Consider the following 13,855-nt stretch of genomic DNA (forward strand, 5'->3'; position numbering starts at 1 on the left):
CAGTCACGATGATGAGATATTTTAACCCCTGGTTATCAAAAATGAATGTAGTTTTTAGACTGAATTCTGATTACTTTGCTAGACTAATTTTTTTGTTTTTGTTTTGGTTTTTTGTTTTTTGTTTTTCAAGACAGGGTTTCTCTGTGTAGCTTTGCGCCTTTCCTGGAGCTCACTTGGTAGCCCAGGCTGGCCTCGAACTCACAGAGATCCGCCTGGCTCTGCCTCCCAAGTGCTGGGATTAAAGGTGTGCGCCACCACCGCCCGGCTTTAGACTAATATTTTTTACATAATTTATTTGGTGGCTCTTTGATAGGTTGGAAAATCAGACCAATATGGCAATGACCTTCAAATTATGGGCTAAAGCATGCAAGTGAGAATGCCTTTGTTCATTGCATTGACCAAAACCAAAGCAAACAGTCCCCCTTCCGGAAGACAGTCTTTTCTAATAGATGTGGAGCAGGAAATGTATTCAGCTAGGGTTTGGAGGGTTTGTCCTTGCACAGTGTTTTAGATTTAACATTTTCTAAATTCTTATTCTATGACAACCTAGTAAAATTGACTGAAATATTATATGGCCATGTTGTAATCTTTCTCATTTTCCAAGTAGCCTTAAGCAGTTCCCACTAAAAAGACAATTACTGAGTATTACAGCTCTATTTGGAGAAAATAGGAACTCTTCTATAGCAACCCGGACTCTACTCCCTTCTCTTCTGAACTCTTTGTCACTTTGAAAGAACTCCTCAAAAAGCCGTGGAATAAGCTGTCAAAGATGTTACATTTTCAAAATTCTGAAAGCTACTACTTCAGAAAGCTGTGGTAACTCACATTTCTTATTTACCGAAAAGTCAGCACCCTAGGAAAGAATTAATCTGCTTTTACTTCATTGTTCAATCTGAATGAGTATACTTAGAGGTTGATTAAATATTTTTTTCTTTTGACCCCAGGAAAGTATGTCCAAATCCTTAAGTAATTACATTCTTAATACAAACATCTCTCGTTTTTTCTTACAATAGGGCACAGGCAGGGTAGCTTTCACATCCCTGTGGTTTTCGTTTGTGTGATGGGTGACTCTGAATTGAGCTCTAAACACTTCAGTCACATAACTTAGCCAGCTTAGTTTAGAAAGCACAATATTTCAGAGTAGTTTATTCCATAAAACTGCATTCTTTGATGGCTTGAGAGAATATTTGAAGTATTGAAAAAAGCCTATACTTTGGAGAATAGCGTTTAATTGGCAAATTTGATTTCAAATGATATGAAGAAGTTAAAATATATTTCTGATCTTTTAGTGAGGTAAATGTAGAACTCTGATATGAGTGACTGTGACCTTCAGAGAACATTGTGAGAACCCAGGTGTTTGAGGAGTTGTGCCTGTCACACAGTTTCTGTGGACCCAAAGTGGGTGCCCCTTGGTCACTCCAGTGGACTCATTGCCGGTTCTCTAAAAGCATGACTTTGTCACCTTCTTGTGGCAGTACTGCTGCCTCTCTGAGTCTTAGTCAGGGTTGTTAGATTCAGACCCTCGTTCCGGGGGTTTGTTCATGAACCTGTGTGTACATAAGGACTGTACTTAAAGGGAAAGTCCATTATTTCAGCCTTCAGGACTCCGAGTCACGTGAGGTCTAGTTACCCTCAATGTTTGCCTTGACTCCACCTCACGTTAGAGAATAGGGTTGTTTGGACAGTTGGGAGTTTCATTGTTATTTTAACACACTTTTCTCACTAGATATTTTTGGGGATTCTCAAACGTTCTTTCACTACATGAAAATATGCTGTTCAATTTTTATTCATTTTTAAAATCATATTGGTTGTATTTTTGCACCAGATTGAGAATTCTAGGATGATAAAGCAAAATGGAGAAGATTCTGCAAATAGAGTGATGAGAGACTAGATTTACCAAAGAGTAAAAATAACATGAAATTGGCATTGAAAACTATGTGTCCCTGGTACATGACAAGCCGAGAACTCAGTATATATAGGAATTTAGCAAGGGACACTTTTAGTCAGTAGGGGAAGTGAAGAGTGCTCAAAAATCATGTGGAGGCCATTGAGTAAATACAAGAGAAATTAGGTTGGATTGTTGTTCCTTATATTGAAGTAATTTCTTACACTGGATTGTAAAAAATTTAAAAGACTAGATTTTAACTTGTATATCAAATTTGAATTTTAATATTCAGACATTTGGAATTTTGAACAAATTCAGAGAACATAAAAGCTTTGGTTTTCTGAAAAAATTCACTAATGCTTTTTACAGTTTGTATCATTCTTAATTATGTATTATCCATAAATGAATGATTTATTTACTTCAGCAAATATTGTATAGTGTTGCACAGTTGAAGTATGTAACTGATCTACGTATTTTTCTAAAATAGAATTTTTGAAGTTTTATTATTACAGAAGTTTTGTTAGAATTTCTACTTTTTAAGCTTTTTATTGTATATTCACTAGATTGTTAGTAGATGTATATTACTAGGACTTTTTAAAACATTTGCATGGACTGAATATTATCAGCCTTGAGTCTCTAAACTAAAAAATTAGTGACTGAGGACAGTAAAGTTCTACTTTTGAAAACAAGTTTGCTTATATGGCTTTGTATGGTTCTCTAATATATGCAAAGAAGCTTCGCTCTGTTCCTCACTAGCTTTTCAAAGAGTAAAAACTTAACTTCCAAATCAGTATAGCCTGCTAAATGTTGATGTATTAGAGAGCCTTGCATTACATGTGTTCTCTAAGTATGGCAAAGCTTTCCTGTTACCATGCCTTTCCTTGCCCCATGGAGCCTTAGAACTCAGGAGTTAGTGTTTGTAATGTCTGTGCCTTTTGTCTTCACTTCTCTTTAGGGTCAATATAGACCTTCTGATTTGCTGTGTCCTGAGACGTATGTCTGGGTGCCCATCGAGCAGTGCCTCCCTTCTCTTGACAACTCCAAGTACTGCCGTTTCAACCAGGACCCACAAGCAGGTATGTCTAGAGCAGAGCTCAGCAGGACATCTTTATCCTTTTTGTGGCTCTTTGTAGTTTTTCATATAGTGTACACTGTGTGCAAATATCACGTACGTGTGTGTGTGTGTGTGTGTGTGTGTGTGTGTGTGAGAGAGAGAGAGAGAGAGAGAGAGAGAGAGAGAGAGAGAGAGAGAGAGAGAAGACAAGACAAACGGTAAAGAAATGATGTGTGCTCTTGCTGCCTGTGTTTTTCCTGTTGGATTAGTTTTCACATGCTTTGAGGGCTGTTGTCTTTATCTTTTATTCTTTAACAATTATCACAATATAAAAATTGTCTACTCGTTTGCTTATTTGACCAATGTAAAGACAGAAATGTTGAGCAATTGAACTAAGTGAGGTTGTAGAACAGTGTTGTGGGGATAATTAATGCATGAAGTTTTTGTGCTGACACTTTCTTTTTATATCTGGTGTGTCTCCTTTTCTACACCGTCTTCCACTCCCTGCCTAGAATAGCTTCCACCACATTTTGTGTACTATTAGTCTCTGTATTAGTATATATAGACACTAAAAGAACAGCCCCAAGTTAAGACCCTGATTTCATCACCAGTAGGTATACTATGTGCTTTTAGGCAATCAAGAAGCTTCCCTGCTTTCAGATTCCTTACTTATTAGGATAAAAATAAAGCTGGGCGGTGGTGGTGTATGCCTTTAATCCAGCACTCTGGAGGCAGAGCCAGGCGGATCTCTGTGAGTTTGAAGCCAGCCAGATCTACAGAGTAGGTTCCAGGAAAGGCACAAGGCTACACAGAGAAACCCTGTCTCGGAAAAACAAAAAAACAAAAAAAAAAAAAACCAAAAAAAACCAAAACAAAACAAAACAAAAGTGAGAGGTGTGGTGACATATGCCCAGAACCCTAGCAATTGTAAGTTAAAGGCAGGAGAGTCACTCATTCAGGATCAGCCTTAGCTCTCTTGTGTGTTTGGGGTGAGCCTGAGAAACATGAGACCTTGTCTGAAACAAAAGATAATAATAGGACCTCCATGCTTGATGAAAGTATTGTATGTATGTACAAAAATGCCATAATGTATTGTATACATTTAATATTGTATGCAGTTAATATATGTTAATAAGAATATGGTAAGACCTACCTTACTGAGTTATAACGAGCGGAAAATCAGACACAGTATTAAGAATTGCCCCTGTTGTTTTGGTTTTGTTACCCAAATTAGGATGTTGCATCAGATTTATGCCAGAGGCTTTTGTCGGCATTTATTTTCATTTGTTCTGCCCATTCTCTCTGAGCAAAAAGAAAAAAAAATGTATGTCCTGTTTACCTCCCTGGAATCTGAGTACCACTTAAAGTGTAAAACACCTCTTGTCTACAGGGCGTCGGACCATGGCTTTTTAAGTTGGCACAAGTTTGATGCTCTTGGGATGGCTTATATTATGCCACTGTGTGCAGCTTCCCCAGATTGAAGTCCTTTGGTGCTCCAAATTGTGCTTACTTGCTTTGAGTCTTCCCAGAGTCTGCCACTGAGATGGTGCTTGAGCAGACTTCATTAGAATCCAGAAGGAAGGAGGAAATGGAAAGCCCTGCAGAGGGGAATGAGTAAATGGCAGTCAAATGCGAATGAGGGACTAAGAAAGAAGGGCACTCATTTCTCAGTTCTGAAGTGACCAGTTTTTTCTCACCAGCGGGTTGTTTTTGTTTTTGTTTTTTTTTTTTTATGAAGTTGGTATATGTAATATATTTTGTTACCTTGAAAAGCTGATATGAAATCATGAGTGAAACGGCTTATCCCTGGTAGTACCTTAGAATCTGAAGAGTGACCACAGGGGCCCAGCTGTCTCATTTTCCAGACACTCTGGCTTCGCCCTAGGTTTTCTAGCCAGAACTTAAATCCCACACCTTAAATTGTTAATCAGAATGGGATTATTTCATTCTAAGTTATACTTTACTGATCAAACAGATAATGTTGCTTTAAAACAAACATTGAATTTGTCAGTCAGCTTTGGTGTGAGGTCCATAGCCAAAGGCAATCGTGTTCAAGAGGAAAGCCCATGATTACCCACTGTCCATGCCTTAGAAAACACTTTCCTCTTTGCCTTCCTCCAGGTCAGTAGCTTATGATGAAAGTTGCTGACCATTTTGTTGAATTATTTCATATTCACTAAATAAGAATAGTACTGTGTTCTTAAATTTGTTTCTGGCTCTCAAACTTAAGACACACCTTTACTTCCTCTCTTTCTTAAATCTAGTTTAAAGGTTACTTGGAAATACAAGAGACCATAGGTTCTCCATGTTTTGTGAAGTTGAAAAGGTGATTGAGTCATTTCCATGCATGAGAATGAGATGGGCATGCAAGTAAATACTCATTGAGTTTATAGATTTTAAAATGCCTTTCCCAAACAACTGCTAATAAGCATTTTATGGCAAAAACAGTTTAGCCTTGCATTATTTACTGTTCTCAAAAAGACACTTATACTGACGAGTGATGGACACATACATGTTATTTCCTGTGTTCTACTGGGTTCAGTTCCTCAGGGCAGACACTCTAGCTGTTAACTATCCATTGTTTAGAATTCATTTCAGTCTGAATAAACTTCTTTGAGAATAGTGCTTTGAAACAAATGAAGAGCACTTTCCATGTGTTGTGTCTTTGGAACTTTGAAGAGAATATTGTATAGTTTTATCAATATTGAATATCACAGTCCAGACACTATTTGAAATCACATTTGTGTCCTGTGGTTTTAGGAAATTAAAATGCAGTTACATGCTGGAATATATTGAGCCTGCTGTGAAACATGGTCATTGGAGATTTAAATGGCAAACTGTGAGAGACTCTCCTCCTCTCTGGGGCCAGTTTTACTTTTACATGACCCAAACTCTGACTCAGAAAAAAACACAGTGCCTGATGTGAGTAATATTGCTAGCCAGCCTGTTTTTTAATCACCAAGTCTTTTTCTCACCCAGATGTTCTGTGGTTCAAGTGCCTCCAGAAGGTGCCTCAGCTGATGTCATTATGCTCTGTAAAAGTGGTTTCAAGGTGCATCATGGGTCCCTCATCTCAGAAATCTCATGTTCTCCACCCTCCATTGCTGTCAGACTGAAATACCCATCCCCAGTACTCTTGTCAGCCTCTGCTCCCCACCTCTTCCTCCTCATCTTTATGAGTGTTTCATTCTCTAGCCTGTGCAGCAAACCCTTTGTTTGTTTTTACTGTCTTATGGTACTATGTGGGCAAGAGTTGACTGTCTAACTTCTAGCAACTCTAAAGAAATTCTCTTGTTGTAGACAGGTATTTTGTTTCCAGTTTACAACTTATACCTATTCCAGTGAAATAAGTTTAGAAGCTTCTCAAATAACTTTTAAGGAAAATAATGTTCCATTGTGGGTTTTTTTTTTTTTAAATTTTATTTTATAATACCATTCAGTTCTACATATCAGCCACGGGTTCCCCTATTCTCCCCCTCCGACCCCCTCCCTTCCCCCCAGCCTTCCCCCATTCCCACCTCCTCCAGGGCAAATCCTCCCCCGAGGACTGTGATCAACCTGATAGACTCAGTCCAGGCAGGTCCAGTCCCTTCCTCCCAGACTGAGCCAAGTGTCCCTGCATAAGCTCCAGGTTTCAAACAGCCAACTCATGCAATGAGCACAGGACTTGGTCCCACTGCCTAGTTGCCTCCCAAACTGAACAAGCCAATCAACTGTCTCACCTATTCAGAGGGCCTGATCCAGTTGGGGCCCCTCAGCCTTTGGTTCATAGTTCATGTGTTTCCATTCATTTGGCTATTTTTTTTTTTTAATAATTGAGTAAAACCGAAATTTATTATAAGCCACAGTCGTCCTAGGGACCTCCATGCTATATATATAGCCTCTATGGTTCTATGGGTTGTGGTCTGATTGTTCTTTATTTTATATCTAGAATCCACTTATGAGTGAGTACATACCATGACTGTCTTTCTGGGTTTGGGTTACCTCACTCAGGATGATTTTTTTCTAGTTCCATCCATTTGCCTGCAAATTTCATGCTTTCATTGTTTTTCTCTGCTGAGTAGTACTCCATTGTGTATATGTACCACATTTTTTCCATCCATTCTTCCGTTGACGGGCATCTAGGTTGTTTCCAGGTTCTGGCTATTACAAATAGTGCTGCTATGAACATAGCTGAGCATGTATCTTTATGGTATGAATCAGCATTCCTTGGGTATATGCCCAAGAGTGGGATGGCTGGGTCTTGAGGTAGTTCGATTCCTGATTTTCTGAGAAACCGCCATACTGATTTCCACAGTGGTTGTACAAATTTACATTCCCACCAACAGTGGAGGAGTGTTCCCTTTGCTCCACATCCTCTCCAACATTGGCTGTCATTGGTGTTTTTGATTGTAGCCATTCTGACAGGTGTAAGGTGGTATCTCAGAGTTGTTTTGATTTGCATTTCTCTGATGATTAAGGATGTTGAGCATTTCTTTAAATGTCTTTCAGCCATTTGTAGTTCTTGTTTTGTGAATTCTCTGTTTAGCTCTTTAGCCCATTTTTTAATTGGACTGTTCAGTATTTTGATGTCTAGTTTCTTGAGTTCTTTATATACTGTGGAGATCAATCCTCTGTCAGATGTGGGGTTGGTGAAGATCTTTTCCCATTCTGTTAGCTGTCTTTTTGTCTTATTGACTGTGTCTTTTGCCCTGCAAAAGCTTCTCAATTTCGAGAGGTCCCATTTATTAATTGTTGTGCTCAGGGTCTGTGCTGTTGGTGTTTTATTTAGGAAATGGTCTCCGGTGCCAATGTGTTTAAGAGTGCTTCCTACCCATTGTTTTTAAAATTAGGAATTGGTTATACATAGACTTAAAATAACCCAGTACTACAGTTACACTTTGCTTTCTTAAGTATTTATATATTATTATTGTGTGTGTATGATGTGTATATGAGGTACAAATACCAAGGCATGTGGGTAGGTCAGGGACCAACTTTATAGAGCCAGTTCTGTGTCCCTTATTAGATGGACTCAGGGAATGAACTCAGAATCAGGCTTTCATGGCAAGCTCTTTACCAGGCAAACCATCGCACTATCCCATATTTTACCTTTTTTCCTTAAATCATTCCTTTAAAAATATTTTCTGGGTGCCTTTGTGGAATTTGGCTCAGATGTGGAGTGAACATGTCACTCAGTGACAGAATGCTTGCCCAGCACGCACAAGGCTCTGGGGTTAATCAGGGAAGGGAACTAAGAGCTAGAGTCAGAGGATGCAGTCTTTGCTTCCACAGCAGAGAAAATGTCTCATGCCTCATGCCCTCCACTGCCCCCCCCCCTGAATGGATCTATGGATACTTCATACAGTAGAATAAGGGTCATGTGTCATGCTTCTGTGGTTGCTTGTGTTACTTTTTTTTTGATTAGATAAAAGTCATTTTTTGTAAGGTAAAAACTACTTGGCTGTTAATTTGACCATTAAGAAAACAAATACTACAGGGGGAGCGTGAGAAAAAAAGAAAACAAATACTACTCTTATATGGCAGGCATTATCTTAACATAGACAGTTCGTTCGCTCACATACTTTGTTGAAACTTTAGCCAGTATTTTGGAGTTGATTTTTAAGCCTTGATAAACTGATTTGACTCACAGTGTTGAGCAAACAATTTGGTATTACTCAAGAGTTTATAATCCTTGTTTCAGTGTTTTTTAGAGTGAAACTTAGTATTGAGCATATATCATTTCTCAAGTATGTATTATTTCACCATCCTGTTTTTTCCCCATGTTACTCATTTTATCCTCAAATTTAACATTTTATATCTACTGTTCAATGTTTGTTGCAAAATACAGGCAAAATTCATTTTTGTCAAAGGGTGAAAATACATTTTATACCAGTTGTGCTCTGTACTTTTCAAGTACTTATTTTTATTTTTATTTCTGTTTTCACTTGTAATTACAGTAATGTATACCCTTTTACCATAGAGTAGTCTAAAGTTGGCTTGGTTCTGTGCAGACTTTGAAATGTTGTCAAGAAATTTTCTAATTTTTCTCTAATGTGACCAAGCCATATATCATTGCTTTTGAACTTAAATTTGCTATGAAAACAATGATACTTACTTTGGACCAAGTGCTTTGTGCATTTTCCTGGGATAGACTGTGTCTAGAACATCTTAACTCTTCCCAGAGTGGCTGGAAATCTAAACTAATATGAAGAACCTTTATACTAGTGTGGCCCCTGAAGCTCCAATTTGTGTTATTTTACATTATTTCAAAGGGGACCTCTTTTCTTTTTACTCCGTTCTTTTTTCTTCCTGGCATGGTTCCCTGACATTTTTCCTACACTTCTGTAGTTCTCTAGCTTATGTCCAGAGAAAATCCAGCCTCACTCAGATCTTGAGGGTCTGTGGAGCAGCCAGCCCAGAAAGTCTCTCTCCTGTATTCACTGATTTGTATTTGTAGGCCTGGCATCACTTCTTGAACACTATTTATGCTACTTCAGAAGAATATACGAGCTAACATGTCCTCGTAATCTCTAGGAAACAATGCCTAACAAGAAAGCAAACTTACCAAAACTTCCTTAGGGCCCCCAGAATCCTCTGCAGTGATCATTCATGACAGAGGAAGAACTCTCCTAATAGGTAGGTACAGGGTCGATTGCTGTTCTTTGAGGACTTCTGAGGATAAAATTGGTGTTTTTTTTAAGAATAGTAACTTTCTTTAAAAACAATTTGTGTGTGTGTGTGTGTGTGTGTGTGTGTGTGTGTGTGTGTGTGTGTGTATGTGTGTGTGTGTGTGTGTGTCCCACAATATGGGTCTAGCTCACCTATCTTGTGTGTTCCAGGGATTGAATATAGGTTGTCAGTATTGATAAGAAGCAATAAGTACCTTTCTTACTCAATAAGCCATGTCAGTGGCTCCCAGATAGTTTTAAAAAAAATTTGATGCCAGCCTAACTACTCAAAGTTATAAAATGGGTGGTATTGCTTGAAGAATAGTTAATAAACAAATACTCTTTATTGTCGGTAGCAATGGTGGTGATTAGATATAGCTAGCTGGAGGTAGAACCAGTTGTACCAGACTACATGTTATAAAGGAAATAGGCATCAAAGCAAGAAAATAACCTGGATATTTGGTTCAAATAATTGGTAAGTCTGGAGAACTTGTGTTAATATGGAAAAAATAGACTGTTACGTTTTGTGAACAAGGTTTGTTAGAAACATAGGTGAATTCATTTTTGTCTTTCTACAGTGTCAGAATTAATGGGTGACAATTTCAGTGGCAGCATTGTGCCAGATTCTCCCACTTTCCATATGACCATGGCCAAGGCAAACACAGGCTCTTTTAGTACAATCTTAATTACTAATATTAACAGACAACAGTAGATTTATTTATCCACCCACCCACCCATCCATCCATCCATCCATCCATCCATCCATCCATCCATCCATGAATGACTGGAAAATATTAAGAGACTGCAGCAGAGTTCAAGATGTTTCAGAAGACCCAAGGTGCAGATTCTGAGGAGTGAAATAATCAGAAGAAGGTCTTTGGAGAGGCAACTGTGGCTGCTGTCATAGAGTCCAGCAGTAAGGCTGGAGTTGAGCTAGAGAGGTGAGTCCACCTGCAGAGACAAAAGGTAAGACCAGGTCAGCTGAGTGACTGGATGGATTAAGACCGCAAATCTATACGTGCAAAAAAGAAGATGGACAGATAGCAAGCAATTCAAGTAAATTGCATCAACAGCAGGGCTGAGCCAAGCTGAGGCCTCTGGGACAGTCTGAAGTTGTCTATCTCATCTTTGATGAACTCACCAGGTATTGAGATGACAGGTTGGTGGCTGCTGTCACCATCAGTGTTATGTATACACCTCTTTATGGAATACAGGTGAGGAAGCTATAACACGCCTTCCTTGGTCTGGTGTGTCCCATAGGTTCTTAGACCTGATTTTTTTGATGTAATTTTACAGATAGTGCTGTCCATCTGTCCATTCTGCCCCTCAGAAAGGAGCTGCTGTAAAATCGAGTCTGTCAGGGCAAGACATAGTCTGCAGAGCCACTGCTTCACATTGTATTGTATAAGGTGTGAGCATCCCTGGGTTTGGGGATTTGTGTGGAGTCTAGAACAAAATTCTGTAGCTGAAGTTTTCCTGTGTCTCAGCCTGCCGGCAGTCTGGACAAATCTCTCCCACTCACGTCCCCCAAGTAATCACACAGAGGCTTGTATTAATTAAAACTACTCAGCCATTAGCTCAGGCTTCCTATTGACTAGCTCTTACACTTAAACTCAGCCCATTTCTGTTAATGTATATGTCGCCACGTATTCCGTGTTCTTACCTGTGTGTCGTTACATGCTGTTCCCTGGAGGGCGGGTTAGTGTCTCCTGACTTAGCCTTCCTCTTCCCAGAATTCTTATCTACTTATCCCATCTATATTTCCTGCCTGGCTACTGGCCAATCAGCATTTTATTACACCAGTGTACAAAAGCATTATCCCACAGCAACGTTCTATATGTTGAGGCATGGTAAGTGGGACTCCCGATCTTAAATCAGAGACCAAATCGCCCTAGTCTGCTTAGTTTGTGTTGTCCTTTAGTGAGGACTCTAGGAAACAACAGCAAAGGTCTTCCTATAATATTTGCATATTTGACAAAAGGTAAGCTCTTACTGCTTGTATTTTTTATTATAAAATGTCAATACTCAGGCATATTAAGGTAAACTTTGCCAATGACTAAGTTTTGAAGATTGTTTCAAAGCCAGTCGTGGCAGGGAATTTGAAAGCAGATTATTGCATGTTTGTCAACTTGTTTTCATTGAGTAAGCTTGCACGTGCCAGCATGCATGTACAGTACATGATCTGAGTTTGAGTTAAAGGTGAATCCAAGGAGATAAGCAACAATGCGTAGAGGTCGGACACAAAAAAAAATGCAAACCGATGCAGCATGTTCCTTGGTGTCAGAAGGGGACCATGTGACTTTTATCATCCATGTAACTGGATCCTGAAGAAAAACAAGTGAAGAAAGTAAAGGCTGTTTTATTTATGTGTTGCGTCCATCACAGCTCTGGGGACAGACCTGATTAGGGCAGTGAAAATGAAAAAACAAACAAACAAAAAAAAAAAAACAGGTAGATGGACACTTTAACAGAAAAGCCGAAATCAGATGGACTGGGTTCTCTGCTAGAGAAACCACAGCATCCCAGAAGCTCAGAATGTTTATTATATGGAGTTGAACAGAAAGGTAGGGTTATTACATACAGATAAACAATGAGGTAGGGTTTATGGTATACATGACTCAGACTTTACTCACTCAGGACTTCCTCTGCTCCCTACATTCATGAAATTGGAGTACATCAAGGTGTCTGAGAAGTGATGAAACATGAAAAAATATGGAGGACAGGTGGGAAGAGTAGCCTTGGATAAGAACAAACTACCTTTTGGGATGAGAGGTAGGGAGAGTGCTGTGAGGGTGAGGGTGAGGGTGAGGGTGCTGTGGAGGCCTAGAACTACTTTCCCTGTGTCTTTCTCTTACTAGTGCAGTGGGTGCTGGGAACACAGCAGGACAAGAGATTTGAGTAGATGTGTTGAGGTAGCTGCTGAAAAGAGTGGGAGACAGCGCTGACTCCCAGGCCTTGCTAAGACTGGTCTTCTTGGAATTCTGTAGGTGTAGTAGTGCTTCCTCCACAGTTTGTAAGCTGTGACTGTAGCTGCAGGGTTGAGACTTGTCTGTTACAGAGAAAAGGCAGGAATTCACAGAGATGATTGGAATGAAGAAATGGGATCTGAGTTCAAGTTAGGAAAAACTGAAGGTGGTGTGAGTAGAACAAAGTGCTGAGGAATAACGGTGAAGAATTGGAGGCCTCAGAACTACGTCTGTGGGTTAACTGAACAAGCTAGAGAGTCAGGAATGGTGTTCAGACAAGTTCTTGGTTTTCTGATTTAGAAACATGACAAATTTGACATTGGGATTGGGAATGTAATATAGAATTAATGTGACAGTCATTGAAGAAGATTCTGAAGTAGTCACATTGGTGAAAGCTCAGAATGTCTGAGATTTTCATTCTGTGTACCATTTAACTAAGAGTAGTAAATGACCCAAATGAAGCTCCTTTTCATTTACCAAATAGCTATGATGCTCACAAGTCCGAATGAAGGTAAATGTATAGAGTGCATGTATTAATAGAAAAACACCAATGTAAACTTTTAGAAAAAGAGAATTTGAATTGATGATGATCAGCCGGGCATCTATCTTAGTGTTTTTAAAAGTTCTCTCTAGTGCACATACTTGTGCATGTGTTGCTAGAGAACTGGAAAGTAGCTTGAGCCTTCCACCTGGGGTTAGATGTGCCTTTTCTGGAATGCAGCTTCTTAAACTTTGGAGTGCCAACCCTATGTTGGGTCACATAACTGAATGTGGAGGCTATAAAAATTCTGGCAAAAATAAAAGGTTTCCTAATGTACCAGGTCCAAAAATTAGTTCAAAAATCAGACAAGTGGAGGTGTTTTGGCAGTGCTGATCCATGTGTATTGCAGGACTTCATCACAGCCTTTGCTCTGAACAGGGTATGCTGAGCTCTGATTTGAGACTACTGTAGGTTATGAATTGCAGTTTTTTTTATATGCAGAGTTTTCTGTACTTACAAAAATTTATTTCATTAAGGAAAACAAAGACTTCACATTTTCCTATCATTTCTCATTACTGTTGCTTAAGCTTTGCAGTCAATCAGTAAGTGAATTGTTCAGTGTAGTCTAAGACTCAGAATGAATGTTTGAGATAGTAGATAGCTTACCACAAACTTTTAACTTGTTAGCTTTAGGCCAGGAAGGAATGCATTTATTCCTTATTTGGAGCGTTCAAATGCTCTTCTAGTTCATTTCTGCTGAAATAGTAGCATTTGAAAGTTTGAGCTGCCTCCTCGAAAATCTTCCTCCTTATCCAATTCTGT

The 13,855-nt window shown here is 39.1% G+C and overlaps 1 protein-coding gene across 9 annotated transcripts in view; it reads left to right on the forward strand.

Moving 5' to 3' along the window:
* The window catches only part of Ate1 (arginyltransferase 1), a 135,672-nt gene that overhangs the window by 104,350 nt on the left and 17,467 nt on the right, over positions 1–13,855 (forward strand). For all 9 annotated transcript variants that reach the window (XM_037209967.1, XM_028868163.2, XM_028868170.2 and 6 more), the window contains one exon: positions 2,841–2,961. In XM_037209967.1, coding sequence (XP_037065862.1) covers positions 2,841–2,961 — 121 coding nt within the window. The remainder of the gene's footprint in view (positions 1–2,840; positions 2,962–13,855) is intronic.

Source organism: Peromyscus leucopus, chromosome 1, assembly GCF_004664715.2.
Source record: "Peromyscus leucopus breed LL Stock chromosome 1, UCI_PerLeu_2.1, whole genome shotgun sequence".
NCBI classification, from domain to species: Eukaryota; Metazoa; Chordata; class Mammalia; order Rodentia; family Cricetidae; genus Peromyscus; species Peromyscus leucopus.